We start from the raw sequence: 22,091 nt of genomic DNA on the forward strand, positions 1-22,091 counted from the left end.
CATAAATAAGCATTGGTATTTCTTTATCCAACACGTCTAATTATCAAACAAGTGTCATATCCCTTCACGATTTTAATGCCATCAGCCTCTCTCTGGTGCACCTCATATTCTCACAAAGGTTTATCCCACAATTGTCCTTTGACGGATGACACTCTTTCAAGATTTCTGTACTGATCGAATTCCAGCGTACTTCCGAGTTTTCAATCACGGAGCTCAAGGCATTTCTCGCTCATAATGAGAGCACATTTTACGAAGTCACATCTCTTCTCAAATAAGGGTAGCGCGTGTCGTTATTTTACCCATCACTGTGATGTAATGTAATTTTATTTGCCGGCGGTTAGGTAAAAAAAGCTCACACCAAAGCAACGGCCTTTGGTTGGCAGGCTATTGAAGCATGATTTTCGCGTGGGTTCAGTTTGTGCCGGACGCATCATTAATTGTTACACTTACTTGCCGTTTCCATCCCGTTCATTGGTGCGATTCTTTGCCTGAAAGAGCTGTGTTCGCACTCGTAAAGCGCACACAGCCATCGACACCTCGGGTGAGAGAAATAATTTTATAGAATGATCACTGTTAAAAGCCTGAAATGGCCTTTTCATCGCTGCCGATATCAATGGCTCGGTTCAGATAGCTGCAGGGGCGTCTTTTTGACGAAAATCCTAAGACTAGACACATTCCCTTGAAGTAAAATGACTGACGGCACACGTGCGTCTGTGGTAGGTCGCCAGCGCCAAATCGTCTCACAGCCGGCGGGCCACGGCGGCCACCAAACACATTACCTGGCTTTTTCGCTTGTTATCCCGGACCGATATCCAGGCAACCACGGGTAAAACGGCTTGGGAGTAGCACGCTCCGATAGGGAATCGCATGCCATTAAATCTTAAGCCGCACGTGCCACGTGTCACACGCCCGCGAGATGGCAAGATCCCTTTGGCTGTGTTTGTTTTTGCCCGTGTCGCGCTACATCTTGGCACCAAGAGCAGATAGAATCCAACTTGAGAGCGTCCGCTAATGTACGGTCAGCGACTTCAGCTCACACCACTTTGTACGACGCAGGCTCCGCTGGAAATCGCCGCGAAAGTAAGGAATATCGGCATTTCGGAAAACGCCGGCGCCCATAACACGGGCGAATAAAATTTTCGACAGATCGGCGCCCAGCCGACTGGGCGCGCCATCCTGGAAATATTAGTCGTCAACGACGGGCCACAGGAACTCGGAAGTAGCTCAGTTCGATAGATAATTCAACTGGCAATCGCGTGATGTAACGTGTTGCATCCCACGTGCCACGGATGAGCGCTCGCGAGCTAGGAATATAAATTTTACCTTTTTCGGCTGTTTTCACGTTTTCCGCCATACCTCGACACCCAGGGCACGGAGCGACTCGAGATTGTAATGCTTCGGTTAGGGAACCCAACAGCGAACCACATGATGTCTTGTGCATGGTCTCAAGGGTCACGTGACACGCTGACAAGATCTGGAACGATGTATTTTGATATTTCCAACGGTGTGTGTGGGGAAAAGAAAGCAGTTTGTAAAAAATGTTTTATTAGCAAAACGTTTTGACTTACAAATCGTATAACAAAACGGACGTTTAGCTTCGATCAGATCCACGAACAGAAACAAATGGCACCGCTGCGTTCTGTCCCATACGTCATATGAACAAGAGTACCACAGCACACACGCGCATTTTGTGCGAGTTACACGCGGCGTTAGTGTGACGACAGCCGTTGGTCCAGCGACGGACGGAAGTGACAGATAGAAGTCGCCTGCGGCCCAAGCCTGCAGTAAATGCCTGCTGATTGGCTTCGTAGGCTCACGCTCGCTTGCTGACTAGTTCCCGCTCGATGGTCAGCTCCTGCCAAATGCAACAGCTCAAGAATGCTGCCACTTGCAAGAACAACACTGATCGGTGCTGGGCATCTGTAAGACATCTATTACTCTGGTGCTGAGGTCATAAATAGCCGGTGGTGCCCGTCAAAAGCCAACTGTGATAAGGCAAGCCATATGTAATTTGATATTACAGAGCCCCAGGCTAAACAGGTCGATCCAGGCTGCACCAGCTGATGCTCACGCCGCTGTGGTGAGCGTGACCCCACATCGGACCCTGACTCCGGCCTCACGGTCGCTGCCGCTGCTGGGCGCCGCCAGCTGGTCAGCGGAACCGGCACCCGGCCGGCACTCGCCTTGATCAGGCTGGCGACGGAGGGCGTGTGTTTGCTCTCGGAGCGGATCTGCGAGACGCGCACGCTCAGCTGGCCCAGCTCCTGGACGCTCCAGCCGCGCGTCAGCTGCACCAGCTGGTCAATGCTGCGCTCCGACAGACCCCGACCTGCGGCAGGCACCGCCCGGCCCCGTCAGCGACGACAGACCCCGACCTGCGGCAGGCACCGGCCTACCCCGTCAGCGACGACAGACCCCGACCTGCGGCAGGCCCCCGGCCAACCCCGTCAGCGGCCACTCCCAGCAACAGACCCCGACCTGCGGCAGGCACCGCCCGGCCCCGTCAGCGGCCGCTCCCAGCAACAGACCCCGACCCGCGGCAGGCACCGGCCTGCCCCGTCAGCGGCGACAGACCCCGACCTGCGGCAGGCACCGCCCGGCCCCGCCAGCGGCCACTCCTAGAGACAGGCCCCGACCTGCGGCAGGCACCGGCCGGCCCCGTCAGCGGCCACTCCCAGCAACAGACCCCGACCTGCGGCAGGTACGGCCCGGCCCCGTCAGCGACGACAGACCCCGACCTGCGGCAGGCACCGGCCTACCCCGTCAGCGGCCACTCCCGACGACAGACCATGACCTGCTGCAGGCACCGGCATCGAACAAAACAGCATGTTGTTGCGCTTCAAACTCCATTATGATGCCAACAAAAATAAGGTTCAAGGTCAGGTCAGGTCAGGGTGATGTCGCATCCGTGGAACTCATTACCATACTCCTCCATTTCACACGTGTAAGCCATCGGTCTGGAAATCTGCAAAGTCCTCTTTATTATAAACGGTCATAACTTATCACTGGGTGAACACCTGCGAGGTGACTTCGCTAACTACTGCCGGTGTCATGAATGACCTCAAGTGATTTAATCACCCTGACTGGCGTACAGTCAGGTCGGTCGATGAATTACGTGAGATCAACTGAAATAAGACAAAAGATCAAAAGAAATAATCAAATCATAAAAATAAAGATCAAATAAAATAAAGATCAAAAGAAATAATATATATATATATATATATATATATATATATATATATATATATAAAGAACTCATCTTTTGAGCATGAGTACAGCACAGCAGGTGGGCTTAAGTATCTCAGAGATGTTTCTTCAATAGACGTCTCACAGATTTCGAACATGTGATATGATTTCTGATCTTGTTTTCGTTCAATGACGGATTAGTTGCTGGATACAAACCAACCACTAAGTGGTCACGGCACCTCCCTGTCAAAGTCAATAACGCACGTGCACAAAAATGGTGGTGCTTGAAGGCTGCACCAGGAGGCTACAGGAAGGCAACAATCTTGAGTAGCTGTTGTGCTCTTCCCGGAATTAACAGCCATTGGGGCTAAAAACGATATTTCAATGAATGATACGATGACAACACTCCTGGACTGTTGAAATTTGATTATCTTGATCTTCTATCCGTAATCGAACAATACTGTGCAGACAGGGTTGGATCCAGAGAGGATAAGGGGCGTGGGGCATGCTCTTCATCACCTTGGGCCATTTGTAAGATTTTAGCGCCCCTTGGTAGCACAAAAACCCCACGGTAAAGGGATATCAAAGTCTTCGTTTTGGTACATACGATATTTATTTTCTGGAGGCGCGAGTTTCAAGCACGCCACTCAAAGTGTTCCAAAGCAGTAATTTTTAAGGGATGCCACGTTTTTCGGCTTTACGCCCCGACCAAATCCTGTACCGGCTCTTCGGCGAACAGGCATAAAAAGCTTTATTGCTGAGCATCACAACACTTATTTTAAGTTTCACCAGGGTGCGCCACAAAAGGCCCCAAATCGTTCAATTTTAACCGGCAACAAATTGCAGGCGGCACTGTTGTGCTTGCACCTGCCCAACTGACACATTTCGGGATCGGTCCATTCGGCGATGGCTCACCAAACCATTCATCTTAGGGCACCGTATTCTTTGTTTTCAATATGCACTTAATCCAAACGGGCCATTCAAACCAACCGCATTTTTATTTCCAACCGGCACCAAAATCAGGAGCAGTACAATGTCTGTGCCTTCCCCTTTGGCGATTTCCTGGGACGGCTCCTTCGGAGGCGCTATATATATATATATATATATATATATATATATATATATATATATATATATATATATATATACATATATGCATACTTATATACATCGGGCATCATATCGGGGAGAGATGCCCTAAGCCTTCATTTTGGGTATCATGGCCTGTGTTTTCAGGAGACTGGCAATTCTACAGAGGCAGCACAAAGGGCTGTAAAACTCTTCATTTCAAATAGCGTCAAATTCCAGGATATCAAAAATTGCCCAAAAATCTTTAATTTTGCAAGGAACCAAGCGGGCCACTATTTGTAAAACAGAGGCGCATGCCTGACCCTAGGTCCTTAGGTCCCGCGGGGGCGGCGGTCAAGAGTCCGAGCGGAGGGTCCGAAGGACAGGCCGGGAGGTATATGAAGGGATCCCAGTCAGAGGCCGGACTGTCAAAAATCAGTCGGAGGGCCTCTTTCACCAATCGAGGGCCCTGGGACAGTGAGGGCCTTACGCTGCTCTGCTGACCGAGACCACCAAAACTGAACAGTCGTCTTCGCGCCAGTCTGGGCCCTGGGGCCTCTTAGCCAAGTATGTGTTTTCTGGTGCTCATTTAGAATTTATTCATAACAGGAATCGTATTACACATCTTCCATGGACTTCTTAGAGGTCAGAATAGGTCATTCACCTGAAATGACCCAGGTCGCCATTTTTTTAGGGACATACTGTCTGGCGTAATCCTTGTCGCTTATTCAAATGCAAAACCCAGAGCAATCTTGTATAATTTTTGTCACCATGACCTTCAAGAGGTCAAAAAAGGTCACTGGCCTTAACTGAGCATGTGATATTTTGCTTAGAAACAGTTATCTAGGTTATGCGGGCACTTTGGAGGCCAGCCTGGGATTTGACTTTGTTTGACCTTATTTGACCTGAAGATCATGACCTAGGGACCTGAAACTTTGACCTAAGTGGGCTCACGTACAGGTTCAAACACCCTGTAAATTTGGTGTTTCTAGCTTTCTTAGTGTCCAAGGTCTCAGGGCATCAAATTAACCCCCCAACCCGGGCGAAGGGTACCTAGCCGGCCACCCGGGCGCGTGTTAATGGTGCTGTTCAGTACAGTTCGATACAGTTTACAGATGGTACAACGGGCTATCCTCTGAGGCCAGTTATGCGTCGTTATGTTGCCGCCTGCTTAGTTGGAAAACTGCAATCATGCACGGCGCTGACGACAAAGGAAGCCGGCTTTAGCCGAGTGTGCTGCAACGATGGCCTCAGCGACTGGCCCTTAATCATGCACATGGCACTGAAACAAGTCATGTATCTAGACATTTATCATACTTAGTGTTGGCTTTTAACATTAAGGTAATAACCTTTTGTCATGCACTCCATATTTATTCTCATTACAAGAAGTACGTGTTTTACATTCTGCAAGCTTACGTAAGCTGTTCAGTGCATTAACGAGGAGCATTGCTCACATAGATAAGACAGTAGTATTAGCCTTATTCCTCGGAGAAAAGCCACGAGAATCCGTATCTCCATTTTCCTGATTTTTATCTGAAGAATACGGCTAATACTTCTGTCTTATCTATTCTGAAAGTTCATTTGGCGTGTTTGTGTGCGAATCCTTTGATGGATTGAATGGATGCAATAATTGTTCGGACTGACGTCCGCGTCTGGTGAGTTGGCATGTACACAACGTTTCATACAATGGGCCTTCTCTTGTGTGAAACTTTTCTCGTCTTGAAGTTGTCTTGTCTAAAGGCAGGACATGTCCTTCCCGGGCAGCTCGAGCACGATAGTCCGAACAACTATTCCATCCGTGATACTAATCCCTCCTTTTCATCCTTCCGTGAAACTGTGCAAATCCTTCCATGGGAGCTCCGTGTCGCTACGGCTCAAGCTTTTCGCAACAGATGTGTTCCATGGCATTTGAATATATCATAGTGCCTCAGGAAAATTGCCCCCAATCGAACATCTAATATGCATATGTACTTAAGCGTATACGAGATGTGCCCATGCGCAAATACACACACATATATATATATATATATATATATATATATATATATATATATATATATATATATATATATATGTATATATATATGCGTGTGTGTGTGTGTGTGTGTGTGTGTGTGTGTGTGTGTGTGTGTGTGTGTGTGTGTGTGTGTGTGTGTGTGTGTGTGTGTGTGTGTGTGTGTGTGTGTGTGTGTGTGTGTGTGTGTGTGTGTGTGTGTGTGTGTGTGTGTGTATTTTCTTGTTGCCAAATAGTTATGGAATCGTGTCGAAGACTGCAGAGTAATAAGTTTGGAAAAGCTTGAACTTGGCGACACCACGGCCAGCTGGACCACTCAGGTTTGAGTCTTCCCCAAAGTTCAAGTAGCACTCGTTCGGAGTTGTCACGCGTGTATACGTAGTGGTAGTGGTGGTGGTGATATATCTAGTGTTTTCACGTGGTGCGTGCATACGTGCCAGTGAATACGGCTAGCGCATTATTGAAGAAACCATCGCAAGCCAGTGCCAATGTTTACCTGATTCCGGCGCGTGCGTCTGTCTGTCTGCCTGCCTGTCCGTATTACGTGACACAGAGCGCAGGCGACTGCGCGGGTTGCCGAGATATTCGCGAGTGCGACGGGGTTAACCCTCGTGACGATTTGCCACATCAATTACCGCTGTCCGATACCAGTTCCGCTCAGAGCGTGTGTGAGAGCGTTGGCAGGCTTTGACGTTTAGCAGAGGGGATTTTTCCTGAATGCAGGAGGAACAAGCTGCGCAAAGATTGAGCCGTCGAAAACATACCGCAAAGCTCGAGCAACAATGCGCATAGCGTTCACACACGCAAGGGACTGCCCAGTGACGCAGGCACTGCGATCTTAAAAACGAATTAAGACATGCTGTACGTCACTGAGATGTAAGCCATCGCTATGTGGCCGGAGACTGCACTACACCAAGGTCAAACACACCGGCTCTTCGCGCAGCAAAGCAAGCGTAAAGCACAACTGTATGATATTTATTGGATTGGATATTTAACGGAATACACGGCTCAGACCGCATGTCAACATCCTGTCACTCGGATACCGCAGACTCATGTCACTGGGATACCGCAGACTCATACCACTGGGATACCGCAGACTCATGTCACTGGGATACCGCAGACTCATGCCACTGGGATACCGCAGACTCATGTCACTGGGATACCGCAGACTCATGCCACTGGGATACCGCACTCATGCCACTGCTTATGCCAGAATCCGGCGCTGACCGGTGTGTCCGGGAAGCTATCGCACACGCTGCACGCGCCGCGCGCAGGCGTGCCCGGCTGCCCGGCGGTGGGCTTTCCAACCTGACTGAGAAATGTGAACGGTCCAGCGACCTTTGTCGATGTCACCACGCCGAGAGCTCCCTCGGCCTTTCGGTTCCGCACGCGTGATGGTCAGCTCTGAATCGCATGTGTTTTCCGACCCGAAACGAAAGAGCATGACCGAGGTGATGCATACACTGCCAGGTACCAGCAGCGTTCAGCACCGGACGGTGTGATGGATGTCCCAGACATGCCGATCGATGTGGAACAAGACCCGAGCCGTGTTAATTACCAGGCTGTTGTTGCTGGGCGCTGAGGTCTACACCGCCGGTAACACGGACGGCGCGCCAGCCAAGGTGCATAGGTACATGACGCACTGGTGAGTCGCTCAAAGACGTGCCCTTGGCCATTGTTTACCTGGTTTGGGCTCGTAATGAAATCATCCCGTCGATTAACGACGCGTTTGACGTCTATGGTACCTAGCGTCATCATGTTACTTACCTACTGCCGTCGGAGATGCCAACCGCTCCCAGGCGGCGCGCTGTGCGCTCCAGTGTGGTATATGAATCCATTTTGAGTTGTGCTCCCCCATTGCCATACAGCCCTGCTAGCCAGTGTAAGTCATTGGAAATGGAGATTTTCCCAAAAGGAGGAGTTTTTTTTCATTTATGGCTAATCGGGCACCTGCAGCGGATCGCCCTCTTGTCCAGGGAGAGACGGCCCGGCATCTCGTGGCCAAAAGCGTCGACGGCTGAGTAGGCGATCAACGTCACACTATGCGCTTGTCGACGGCACGGCGGGCCGAAAACTGAACGGTCGCTCGCGCACAAGCCAGACACAACGGAACTCCGCACTGGGGGTTCCGACCTAAGTGCGCTCCGGTCTGGCAGTTCCGACCTAGGTGCGCTCTGTCTGGCAGTTCCGACCCAGGTGCGCTCCGGTCTGGCAGTTCCAACCTAGGTGCGCTCCGGTGTGGCAGTTCTAACCTAGGCGCGTTCCGGCCTTGTGTGGGGGGGGGGGGCTCCGACCTAGGTGTGTTCCAGCGTTCAACCCGATTTGATCCCACCATGAATTCGAATTCTGAAGTGACAGGACTTGTTTTCATGTTACATTTTCATGGTGTATCCCAGTTTATGTGTAACTGGAGCCTTACGACACGCTCAGCTGCTGAGGCTATATGGCGTCGCCTGCCGTTCACCCTGGCAAAACGGACGGGCACGGATATCAGGTCAGCAAGGAGTACAACAGATTATTATTTTTATAGGGACCTAACGCGCAGTAACGCATAGTTCTTTCCGTGTGCAACGGACCGCAGCAGAAGCATTCCTGGCCGTCCATAGATGGACGGCGGATAATTAGTAGCCAGGACAAACACCAGGAAGCAAACAACACAAGGCAAAAAACGAAAGTAACGTGTCTGTGATGGTGCGCTAGCAGAAACACAGTGCGTACCGACAACATGCCTGCTTACACCTCGCTTAGCGTATGTCTCAGTGGGCAAAACGCCCGGGGCGCTCTGGTCCGCGTTTAGGAGGCGCACTATCCCACATTGTCCATTTAAACAATGTTCATTGAACAAACATTGTCGCTTTTTTGCTTGTTTTTGTTACGAGACGGTGAACATGTGGTTTTTTTAACACGCGTTAGGTGGTGGGGTCAATTTGACCAGCTCCCAAGGCTTTTCAGAAATAACTTCCGGGCGGTGCGGTGTAGCCGAGTCGATGTTTCTTAAGTTACAGTCAATTAAAGATGAAATCTTATGAGCGAAAAAAATTGACGCGCCTTGTGAGGTAGCTAGCCAATGTCAGGTCAAGGTCAGATCACGGCTGTCAGGGGAGGCAATTCCTGAAGAGCCGCTTAATCTGACGCACCAATAAAGTGTCAGACGAAGCCATGCATCTTTGAGATGGATTCGTAGACAATTAGGCATCTGAATTTAGGATAACGACTGCTTCCACTGACTTTGGATCAGGTGTGAAGGTCAGACTCAAGTTATCAACGAACACCTTTTTTACTAAAGCTCTTCATTCCTTGGGTAGTTTTGGATGCTCAGTTTGAATTTCTTGTAAACCGGGACGTCCATACACATCTTTTTTGGACTTCATGAAAGTTAGAATAGAACGCTGACCTGCAATGAGCCCAACCAATATTTTGTGTTATGGAACATGCGGCCTAGCGTAGACCGTGATGTGACGCGACGATTTCAATTCAAATATCAAAACGATCTCGAAGGTTTTTGGTCACCTGGACTGCGTGAAGGCCAAATAAGGTCTGCTTGATATTAACGCCAGTGAACTTTTGCTTATAAGAGGTAAATAGGATGCAGTTGGTTGTATGGTAACTCTGAGGGCGCTTTGGACACCAGTCTGGGTTTTGACTTTATTTGACCTTATTTCACCTAACGGTCAAAATATGCAAATCTCCAAGTTTGAACTAAGCCAGTTCACACATAGGTCTACCCACCCTGCGAATTATGTTCATCTAGACCTCTTGAATTTTGATATCCTAGGGTGTCAACTTGACCCCCGCCCAACCGAGCGCGTCACATACAGCCCTCCACCCCGACGCTCGCGAACTGATCTGGTGTGTTCTGTTAATAACGCTGCAACGCACAGTGCACGCCACACCTTAGCTTAAGGAAACATCACTTAGTGCAGATCTAAATTCAGTTTGTCCTGGAACAGCAACAAAGTGCTGTGTTGCTATCTTCCGCTCTTCCACTCCGCCTTGCTAGATGACGTCGCCGCAACGCAGTGGTCCAACAGGCTAACACGTTTCGTAGCACGCCGATGACTCGTCTTTCACAGACCATGGCAGAAATGTACTGTATTAACCTGGAGGAAACACCGGAGTATCTACATATTTAACTAGATGGCCCTGGGTGGACCCAGTCCTTGTCTTGTGATGCCCCTTTTTAAATGTATAGCGTCACTAATTTAGGAGCCAGTTCCCCCACATCGCTGTTGTGCCCCGTGCGCCACCGTGTACCTTGGCGCGATTCTGTTGGACTCCGGTGGGACGGCTCAGATTCAGACGCAACTGTGGAACGTCGTGTGTGTGATCCGGAACTGGGAATGCGCGAACGAACAGATAACAAGGCAATCATAGGCAAAGTTACCCTCCAACTAACACTGACTCAGACACTGAGTACATCGTCAAAGAGGACTGTCCAAATATCTCGGATCACTAACGGCTCTCAAAACCTCGAATACGAACAACACGGGAGAGCCCAAAGAAAACACTAAGGGCAAATGATGAGCAGTGACCTGCACACTCGTTGTCATCCAAGGACGGCATTGGTCACCTTTATAACTCCACTGTGCTACCTTGTTGAGGACAAGCAGCCGGTAATTTTCCTCATGACAAATGTTGCCATGCTTTTTTATGACGGGCCTGATTGTCGATATTGGCTTTTAGGTTAATAGCATCCTCACAAATGCAGGCACAGGGGACCCCAGAAAACAAAGATTTTATTTTGAGAAAGCAAAACCTTGTGGTAGTATAACCTGCTAAATTTCCCGTGGTAGTATGGGAATACGCGACGTGCGACAGCGATGTGAATTTGAAATGAATCGGCTTTAAAAATTATTAGTCCGTCCCCTCTTAGAACGTTTCATTGACGCTGCGGTTCCGCACGGCATTGCAGAAGGTTTTGGGTAGATGTGTATGCTAGTGGTCCCTGGTTTGCCAGTTACTACGTCTCGCGGCGTTACAACGGCACGGGCCGCAGGGTCTTCCTTCACTAGACATCTAGCGGGTAATACATAAACTATAACCTTGATATTTCACCACGCCGCATACTGCTTAGAGTCTATCGCGTTTACTACCAAGGTCGATCACCCCTACCCGAAGCGGTGGTGAAGGGAGGGGGTCACAAGGGGCCCGTGCCTCTCCCTTAAGTCCCGAGAGGCCTGAAGGTTCCGTGAAGGTAGACTATTAGGTGCCCGCTTTGAGGGCCTCGAAGGAACAGCACGGCTGTACGGAGGTCGTACTAGGGACCCAGCCTGCGGGGCCGGGCCCTCAAGTACCTGTCAGAAAACACTTAATGCCGATTGAGGGTCCCCTGGGTCTATGGAGGCCTTAATATTGGTCAGGTATCACCAGTTCCAAACAGCCGGGTCCGTGATGGTCTCGGTCTCAGAGCTCATTCCAAGCAGAGACAATGCCTGGGATCACGATTTACATTGGTCGGGCCCCTAAGTCACTGTCGGCCCATTGTGTGGTCAGGGTCCACAATACCTAATGGGGGTCCTGTGCCGACAAGGGGCCCTGGGTGGGCCTCCGGCAGTGTTCGAAGGGCCGAAGAGGGGTTCGAAAGGTCCCTGGTAACTGACAATCAAGGGCCTATTTCAGCCCCGAAGGGCCCGAAAGGCTGGCTGTAGGTCACATTAAGTGCCTGGCCGTAGGGCCGGGAAATGTCATACAGAGTGCCCCTTGCGTCAGTTGGGGACCCCTTGGAACAATGTGGGCCTCTATTTCAGCCAGAGACCACCAACAACGACCACCAACAACAACGACCACCAACAGTCGGTTCCGTGTCGGCCTGAGCCCCTAAGAGCCCTTTTCGACCAGAAGAAACGGGCCAAGACCTGAGCCTGCAATTCCATTGATCGCCCCCCCCCCCCCCAAACAAGGGTTCGGCTGCGTCGGTCAGCGGCCCTCATTGCCTGGCAGGGGCCTTGTGTCGGCAAGAGCACCGTGTCGGCAGGGAAACATTTGGTGAGCAGGGACAGGGACGGCGAAGAAGAAAAGGGACGGGACCCCAAATGCCAGAGGCCATCTTGTACTGGTTCGCACCATGTCGGTCTGAGCCTGGGGGGCCATTTCCGCTCCGTGACACTCTCTGACAATGAAAACCTATGACGCCGACAGTGTGAAAACTTATGATGAGAGTTAACAATGCGTCAATGTAAGGCCCTGTGTCAGTCAGGGTTTCCAGTATCGAAAAAAGGATCCTCCACCCCAGGTCAGCCGAGGGCCCATCAAGCCAAAGTGGAGTCTCTATGCCAATTATTGGATCACCCACGGCGATAAGGGATCTTTTTTTGTGTCAATGAGAACCCCTGCGTTGATCCGTAGTCTACTGCCCAGGTCAGAGGCTCTCCCTCATGAGGGAGGGGGCCAATATAGGATACCATTCCTCTAAGGGCTTCCGGATGGACCAGGGGACCCCACTTCCGTGTCGCAGAATAGCAGTCGGTAGGCACCCCGCACTGGGACAGAATGGCCTCTCAGTCCCTGGCCGGGAACGGTTACATGCTCCTCGTGTTCTTTCCACCGAGCCCTTGCCTGAAAGAAATGCAAGGGGTCTCAGCCGTGTCAATAGAGTTGATCCAAATGAGGTCAAAAACGAAAAATGGCTAACTCATGCTTGTCTGAAGAGGTCCATCCTTTTGCAGAATCGACTAACGAAATAAAGACCATAAAAAGTCTTGAGCCTGCGCACTCACAAGCCAAGACACAAGAACACCGATGGCCGGGTTGCAGTTTCCGTCAAACTGAACAGCGCTGGCTGCTAAAGACAGCGCCAAGCGGCGGGGGCCGCGCACGCGAGAACGACTGTCGTGAAATAATGCTTTCAAAAGCCCTACAAAATCGGTTGGTACCGTTCAAAGGTTAGACTGAGGCGTATAATTTACTTGCATAGTTTTGAGACTGTCTTCTGAGCAGATGAACAGCTACAGCAACACAAAAAACGAAGATTAGTCCTTCGTTCTTCCAGCTTCACCACCAGATTCCAGTACCAGTTATGATGCTCTACATGCCAATCCGTTCATTTTGTCGAGCTATTAATAAAACAAAGCAAAATCTTATCTTACGGTAGTTTCCGGCTTTTGTTCCAGTTAAAAAACGTAAAATGAAAGTTAAACGAAGAGAATCATACCCCCAAATTAGCTGGGCCATGTCCGGTGATTTCTTTTGCAGCGGGGAGGGGGGGGGGGCGGTCTTTCACCATAAGCGGACACTTTGTCAACCCTGTGACTCCTCCCCTTGCCAATATTTTACCTGTATCCCCGATCGACAGCCCCCGAGGTCGGCCTCGCCGGAGGACGGCTCACCGTGGTCCAGCAGGGTGGAGAAGAAGGCGTACCGCTGCGGCTGGTCCGGCCGCACCGCCTTGTGGAGGTGCGCCGTGGCCAACGCCGTCTGGTGGTGCTCGGCCAGCCCGGCGTACGGCTGTACGCTGGTCAGCACGACCAGCAGCGGCGCCCAGCGCGGCAGCATGCCCAGCAGACGGTCCAGGCCGGTGCCGACGCGCAGCTGGAGTGCCTCCTCCAGCTCCTCGAGCCGTGGCATGTAAAGCACGGTTGGCGACCGGTGTCGGCCTACGTCATGGATGCGCTCCGAGAGCAGCTGCCGACACAGACTGACGGTCATAGAGCAGCTGCCGACACAGACCGACGGCGACAGAGCAGCTGCCGACACAGGCCGACGGTCATAGAGCAGCAACCGACACAGACCGACGGCGACAGAGCGGCTGCCGACACAGGCCGACGACGATAGAGCAGCTGCTGACACAGACTGACGGTCATAGAGCAGCTGTCGACACAGACCGACGGCGATAGAGCAGCTGCCGACACAGACCGACGGTCATAGAGCAGCTGCCGACACAGACCGACGGCGACAGAGCAGCTGCCGACACAGGCCGACGACGATAGAGCAGCTGCTGACACAGACCGACGGTCATAGAGCAGCTGGCGACACAGGCCGACGGCGATAGAGCAGCTGATGACACAGACCGACGGTCATAGAGCAGCTGCCGACACAGGCTGACGGCGATAGAGCAGCTGCCGACACAGACCGAAAGCAATAGAGCGGCTGCCGACACAAGCACACGGTCATAGAGCAGCTGCCGACACAGACCGACGGCGACAGAGCAGCTGCCGACACAGACCGACGGTCAAGGCGCAGCTGCCAACACAGACCGAAAGCAATAGAGCAGCTGCCGACACAAGCACACGGTCATAGAGCAGCTGCCGACACAGGCCGACGGCAATAGAGCAGCACACAGATCGACAGCGATAGAGCAACTGCCGACATATGCCTACGGCGATAGAACAGCTGCCGGCCACGACCGGCGTCCGCTCATATCACAGATCGGTGCCGGGAGCAGCCTTCGCCACGACCGGCGGCCGTAGAGTGGAGACGAGACAGGGCGCTTACCCGGCCAGGAAATAGATTTGATCCGGCACCTCAGCTGTCCGCGCGGGAAAACATGACTGCCAAAGACGCAGTACGCTATCCGCCACAGGCGTGTTCTATGTTAAACATTCAGTCGACATTGGAACTGGATAAACCGTCAGCCGGCTTCGCAATTAGTAGGGCTTTATCATTTCCCTCAGCGTGATACAAGCTGACATCGCCGAGATGGCAGGGAGCCCGAGCCACCTCGCAGCTGGGACGCGCGAGCCGTCGGGTGTCGTACCTGCATAACGTCCACGCACGTCAGCGACATGACGTACGCGTCGTCCATGGTCCAGATGTTGCAGTCGGCGAAGGCGGCCAGCACGGACTTGCTCACGTACTCGGCGTCCTCCGGGTACCGCTCGTCCGGGCAGATGAGGACTCGCATTTGTGAGCAGATCTCCCTGCGGCGCAGAGTCCTCCGTGTTTGTCCGGCGTCGCATGTTTAGTATCATGCCCGTCATGCGGGGGTTAGAAATATAAAGAAAGCTGACATTGTACCATTTGATGCCACGACATTTTCTGGTAATCCTACGGTGTTCCTTTGATGAAGGCTGAGCTATGGAGGAGGCGCATCTAGCCGACTGATCTGACCTGACACCATGTGGTATCTGGATCTGACGGGCGCCGTGCAAACTGGCAAGAACACATATCAAGTAAAAAAACCTACAAATGAACATATGTTGGAATAAGCCGACAGATCCGCCTTCAACAAAGCCCCAGCCCTCCACACGCGAGAGGCACTGCGTCCCGCAGCAATCAGCGAGCTCATCAACCGACATGTGACAGAGCACGTATACTGCCCCTCACCCGCCCCTCCCCCCTCTGCCGCAGCGCGTCTGCAGTCGGCGGTCCAGACGCACCCTCCCCTCCTTCCTCTGCCGCAGCGCGTCTACAGTCGGCGGTCCAGACGCACCCGCCCCTTCCTCCTCTGCCGCAGCGTGTCTACAGTCGGCGGTCCAGGCGCACCCGCCCCTTCCTCCTCTGCCGCAGCGCGTCTGCAGTCGGCGGTCCAGGGGCACCCGCCCCTGCCTCCTCTGCCGGAGCGCGTCTACAGTCGGCGGACCGGACGCACCCGCGCTTCACTTTGTTGGGCAGCAGCCAGGGGCAGCGTCTGGAGATGACCTCCACCAGCCGGCAGCGGTCCTGATCGATGAGCGGCTTCAGGATGTCGGGCACCACCTCGCGCCACTCCTGCATGCTGCGCCCGCCCGACGGACGAAAGCTGGCCAGTGCCGTCTCGTAATGTCGCTTCAGTACCTGCGAGCCGCGAGCGGTCGGCGGAGCTGGCGGCGCTGGATGCGTCCCCCCCCTCTCCCCCAGCCGGCACGGGGTGGTGGCTGGCAGTCGTGTGTGCTTTAGGTCAGTTTCAACCTCGGGTCGACATCGTCACCGCTTACTGAACTGGAGCACCAAACACGGGAACTAAGCTGAACGGTCACGTGGTGTCCAGTGACCTGAAATGAACAGCTAGGTATATGCGTATGTATCCTATTGATGATCAGCCTCGGACAGGACTGGGGATAAGGACCACGCATGAATCTTTAAAACAAATACTTCTATACCTTGGATGTCAATATTAGCGGTAAATCGCATTGGTTCTAACGCATCCTGCTCGGCGTTTAGGCGCCGGGAATTGACACGATGGATCCTTCAGCTGAACATGACGCAGCCGCCACCACCCACCTTAACCGTCGGGTCGATGTCGACCCTGACAGCCGTGTTGTAGATGGCCGGGTAGGCCTCCTTGACTGCCGACAGGAACGCCTCGCGGATGAGGAGCGCGATGTCGGCGCCGCAGAAGCCGGACGTGCGCTCTGCCAGCCACGTCACCAGCTCGGTGCAGCCGTCCACGGCGCTGATACGCAGGATCTCCCGCCGGGCCTGCCGGCCGCCGGCGCCCACCGTCACACCCCGCCCCGCCGCCGGCCCGGTCTGCTCGGAGCAGCCGTCCACGGCGCTGATACGCAGGATTTCACGCCGGGCCTGCCGGCCGCCGGCGCTCACCGTCAGACCCGCCCCGCCGCCGGCCGGTCTGCTGGAGCTGGTGCAGACAGCAGGCATGCCGAGGCCACAAATATTGGCTCGTCTTCCGTTGTCATGCTTATCGATTTTATGGCGATTTCGTACCAGAAATGTCAATAGAAACAGAAAGTGATCGAGGTACAACGGAGCGAATACCGTCAGAAGTGAGACAATGGACGCACGTCTTAAAGGCGATAAGCTCGATTTACGCTCTCGTTCCCTGCTAAATTTTACAGCACAGCGACCAAAGCAAGGCTAACGCACTAGTTATGCACTGAACTGACATGCCAATTTTTTCAACAAGAATATATTTGAGCTTTGTGACAAACCGAGCCAAAACAGATTTGGCCAGACCTACCCCAGTAAAACAGGACAGCTCCCACACTGACAGGAGACAATCTAGTCTCCGTTCGGGGACATCCAGACACCAGAATGACCCCCTTTGCGCCATGCACCCCGGCATGTGCTCAGCTCAATATTAGAGTGAAGCCGCCGCAGCTTACACTCGTGGAGTTCGGCTTAAGCCGTCACTGGCCTACGCTCCAGCAGCCATGGCCAGCAGGCCTTCTCACCTCCAGGTTGGGAGGCGGGAAGAAGAGCTCGCGGTCGAACCTGCCGGGCCGGCGCAGCGCGCTGTCCAGGGCATCGGGCCGATTCGTCGCCCCAATCACCACCACCTGCCGGCCGAGGGGCACCGCCGCTGACACTGACAGCGGCCGCGCTCGACGCCGCACCGCCCGGCCACCAGGGTCGGCCAGCTCCACCAGTGTCACGGCCGCACTGCGAGCCAACAGCCGAGCCTCCGACTACCACAGCGTCAATATCGGGACATGGCCGCTCAGTGAAAAAAGAACAGCAGCTCCCGCCGCTTAGATCACGGCCATTGCATGGTTACACGTAGGCCCGCCACTTTCGTGACCCAAGATACATGAAGATGTAAACAGTCCATGTCAGTATTCAGGCCGTGCGGTGAACACTCGTTGCCCTATTTATTCACTCATTCGTGGCACTCACTAATTCGGACACGCCTCAAAGGTACGTACATTATCTATGTACTGTCACGCCAAAGGCACAAATAGATTATCTGTCTCATGTTATCACAGCAGAGCAATTAGTGGTCAAAATATCAACGTTTGGTACAGAGTGTTTTGCCTGTAAATGCACGCAATGCCAAAACTTTGGCTTCATTGTTGATAAAAACCGGAGATGCTGCCAGCGGCGCTCGGAACTGTCGATAGCCCAGACCAGCGGGCGATCTGAGGAGATGATGCCAGCGGCGCTCGGAACTGTCAATAGCCCAGACCAGCGGGCGATCTGAGGAGATGCTGCCAGCAGCGCACGGAACTGTCGATAGCCCAGACCAGCAGGCGGTCTGAAGAGATGCTGCCAGCAGCGCTCGGAACTGCCAACAGCCCAGACCAGCGGGCGATCTGAGGAAATGCTGCCAGCGGCGCTCGGAACTGTCGATAGCCCAGACCAGCGAGCGATCTGAGGAGATGATGCCAGCGGCACTCGGAATTGTCAATAGCCCAGACCAGCGGGCGATCTGAGGAGATGCTGCCAGCGGCGCTCGGAACTGTCGATAGCCCAGACCAGCGGGCGATCTGAGCAAGCATGTGACATTGCTGACCTGTTGCCGGTCTTCCAGTCCGTCGAGCAGGGTCAGCAAGGCACCCACGATGGTCGTATATACGTGGTCCTGTTGAGAGTTCCGTGCAGGGGCCAGAGCGTCCAGCTCGTCGAAGAAGATCACCGACGGCTGGTTCGCCTTCGCCTGACCGGGTCAGGTTTAGAGGTTGGTGACACGGGAACAGTCTGCACGCGAGGCAGTGATGAGGTGACTAGCAGGAGCGAGACAGGCGTGGTGGGTGGCCCGAGTGGAAACATGGAATCGATGCGCACTTTGGGCGAGACGTTAGCGCATCCATGCAACTTGTATTTGCACGCTGTGTATTATACGTTCCGGTGGATGGGGCTGTTAGTAGCCATCTTATGCAGAAACCAGCCACCTCATTAACATGGTGCCACTCGCGTGATAGCTTCTAGCTAAGAGTCGGATAACATGTCACTTGGAACACGATTTCCAGATTTGTCCTAATAACCCAATGTTGCAGCATCAATTTTAAATTGAATTCATAAATTTAAAGAGTTCTCAAACTGCAGGCACGCAACTGGGCCTCTTATATGAGCGTGTCTGATTATCAAAGCTAGAAAGCCTTCAGTTCCAGTTTCCGCAGCCTCTGTTTGTCCAGTTTCAGGTAAAAAGATTCCCATCCATTGTTTTCTCTGATTTTCTCAAACCTGCATATTAGCATATTTGACTGTCCTAAGAGGTGAGATCACAGAGGTCAAGCAGCGTACGCTGCCAATGACCACAGCCAGCCGTAGCGTTCTGCAGCTTTGCTTGCTAGCATGTCAGCGACATACAGCGGGGTGGGCTGAATTGACCTCTCACTGCGACATAACTAGCAATCAATTTTACGTCAGCTGGTTTGTTGTCGTTAGTTGTTCCATCATTTTCAAATAAACGAAGCTTGCGGCTCGTCGGTAATGACGACTTACCGCCTCAAAAAGGTCCCGAAGATTGGATTCGCTCTCGCCAAACCACTTGGAAAGAATATCTGAACCGCTTCGGGAGTAAAATGTGACCTTCTGTGCACCCTTGCTCAACTCGTGCACCAGCGCCCGAGCCACCAGCGTTTTCCCGGTGCCTGCAAACGACGCGTGCGATAACAGGGTGCAGACAAGTGGCCTCGTGCGTCTCTCCGCCTGCAGAGGCATCCTGCTGAGTCATTGTCATTTCCTCTGCTCTGCTCTAAAAGTTGCATTATATAAACCAGTTATGCACTAGCATATTGGTGATGAGTCGATCGAGCTTAGGCGCCATGGCATTTAACAGCATTTCATCTTGGCTCATTACCCTGCAAGCACGATAGCCTCGACGCAGGAAATTTACATTTTCGTGACCATCAGTGTGTTGCACAAGATACGATTAACAGATCAGCTGTCCTCAATGAAAAGTCTCTGATTAAAATCTCACATACGAAACATTTCTCCAGCTGATAAACAGCGGCCCGTGCGTGGTGCGAGTGGAGATCAAAGAACATCAAGCTTTCCCTGGTCTCTGTTCTTCCGCGGTAAGCCAAATGGTTGTGGTTGTCTATATTTCACTTTGCGTGCGAAGGACCATAACGATGAGCGCGGGCCGTGGTTCTCACACACCAGACAGGAACGACGATGGAAGCGGTACAGATGTCTCACCGAACCGTTACCTGGGGGCCCGTAAAACAGAACTCCTCGAGGACAGCCGAACTTTTTGAATACTTCCGGATACCGAAATGGAAAGACGATCATCTCTTTCAGTTTCTCAACGTTTTCATGCAGTCCACCAACATCCTTGAAGTCCACGCCAGTGCTGAAATACAGTGGTTCATTGGTTATGATCACATGGATTGAAAGCACACCTCTTGAAGCATTCTGCAAGCTGCCTACCACTCTTGAGCTTGAAAGGTCAAGTTGATGTTTCAACATTACCATTAAAGTACCTGCTGTACCGCACAGTAATTTGATAGAAACAAAAACACATTCGCCGCTGGGATCACTTTTCTTTAACGCTGGTGCAATCTCGGCTCGGCACACTGCAGCGTTGTTATGACCATCTTTTCTAAATGAGAATGCCATTTATAAGATGCCATGCAGCACTTAACCACCTACTGTTCACCACCGTCTCTGGTCTGGAAACTGCCTGACATGAAATCAGGCCTCATCAGCAGTCAACAGCTGCAGGCGCTGTCAGGCCATGCAGTCCGGAGCCCCTACCCCGTGCCTGTGCCGGCGCCTCGCCGCCCTGCTGACGGCCTGCCGGGAGGCGGCACACTCACTCGGTCGTGACAGGCTGCACGGTTCTCGGCGGCTGCTCGTCGGTGTCGTCGCGCTGGCTCGGGCCGGCCACCGAGCCCTGCTGACGAGCCTCCGACCGGCTGCGGCTGCGCTTCTTGCTGGACCAGCCGTGGCTCCTCCGTCGCCGGCGGCTCTTCTTGGCGCCGGGCAGTGAGTTGAGCGGCGCCACGGACGGGTACGAGGATGGGTGAGGACTGCAGGAGGCGATCCGCGTGCTGCTCCGACACCGAGCCCGGCCCCGGCTCAAGTCTGTGGCGCTCTTACTGACCGCAGGATGCTCCGGTGGTTTCTTAGAGATTGTCGGCTTCTTTTTCTTTTTTGAACTTGATTGGTGTTTGGTGTGGCAGCGCGTTTTTTGGTGTTTCTTTTGATTTTGGGGCGCATTTTTGCCGCCGTCCAACTTCAGCTGTTTGGAGGCACTCTTCAGATCTGCTCGTCTGAAACATGAGTGACATTTTCCCAATAAGGACATTGCACGCCTCACCACCTGGTTACCATTGGTTGCAACATATCACACGCATGAAACTTTATGGCTTATATAATTTACCAGTTGTAGCCGTTTAACCCAGACTTGAAAACTTAGAACACTTGAGCCATTGATGCCAAGCATGAAGGCCACGATCCTGATCCGAAGGCCCTGATTATCGTCGTTAGTGCTCGCACAATGTGACTAAAGACGACACAACAAAGCTCACGATCGACACAAGTACAGCTCGGAATTAATCAGAGCAACAAAATGTCATTATTAGCAAATCGTTATAGTCCTGGATATACATATACGTTACATTTACACATGTTTACGTGCTCAGAACTGCGTTATTTGGGCTGATAGATGGTTTGAGTAAATCACGGTCCTCAGTTTTAGATAGCTAGGAAAAAACTAAGAGCCATAACGTGCAACAGAAAAAAACGAGCGCAATATTTTCCAAGGATACATTGTAATTTTGTTAAGAAAAAAGGTTAACACTGGTCTAGTTAGAGATTACCCATGAAACAGACCACATGACGAGTTAAGAACATTACCTCCCGCGCCGAGATCTGGTCGAACCAAGGATATTTGCTTCGTTTACATTTGGATCTATGTCCTTGTAATGTGAGGGCATTTTGTTGCACAAAAATCAGATCATTCCACCGTAAGACAACTTAAATGAAACTTGAATTTTCCATAAGTTTCCGAAACCATCACATGGTGCCAACCTTGGTAAGTCACACAGCTGTTAAAATGTTTATCTGAAAAATCGACCTCGAGCGCGAAGGCATGCGCTTTCAATTTCGTGAATCCCTCCTCAAAAACAAAACAAAATGGTAGGAGATAATTCACTGAAGATATTTGTTTGCAGCGGTTTCGAGAAACATCTTCAGGAGAGTCATTATATCATCTCCAATTGTTGCATCTTACTTTACGTTAGAGTGCTGCACTAACAGTAATTACAAAGCTTGTATTTTC

General features: G+C 52.2%; 1 protein-coding gene across 1 annotated transcript; it reads right to left on the bottom strand.

Annotated features, from left to right (window-relative positions):
* Window positions 1-1,560: 1,560 nt before the first annotated feature.
* Window positions 1,561-21,846, bottom strand: LOC119112361 (ATPase family AAA domain-containing protein 2). The gene is made up of 12 exons (XM_037236518.1): window positions 21,668-21,846; window positions 20,626-21,081; window positions 20,017-20,159; window positions 19,307-19,455; window positions 18,375-18,518; window positions 17,317-17,421; window positions 16,406-16,603; window positions 15,795-15,979; window positions 14,961-15,123; window positions 13,594-13,888; window positions 2,184-2,329; window positions 1,561-1,855 (listed from the first exon to the last, which is right to left on the bottom strand). The coding sequence occupies exons 1-12, from the start codon at window positions 21,745-21,747 to the stop codon at window positions 1,814-1,816; spliced, it is 2,106 nt and encodes a 701-aa protein (XP_037092413.1). The 5' UTR covers window positions 21,748-21,846; the 3' UTR covers window positions 1,561-1,813.
* Between the last annotated feature and the right edge of the window lie 245 nt (window positions 21,847-22,091).

The sequence above is a fragment of the Pollicipes pollicipes genome, unplaced genomic scaffold (assembly GCF_011947565.3).
Source record: "Pollicipes pollicipes isolate AB1234 unplaced genomic scaffold, Ppol_2.1 Scaffold_7261;HRSCAF=8764_pilon_pilon_pilon, whole genome shotgun sequence".
Classification (NCBI taxonomy): domain Eukaryota; kingdom Metazoa; phylum Arthropoda; class Thecostraca; order Pollicipedomorpha; family Pollicipedidae; genus Pollicipes; species Pollicipes pollicipes.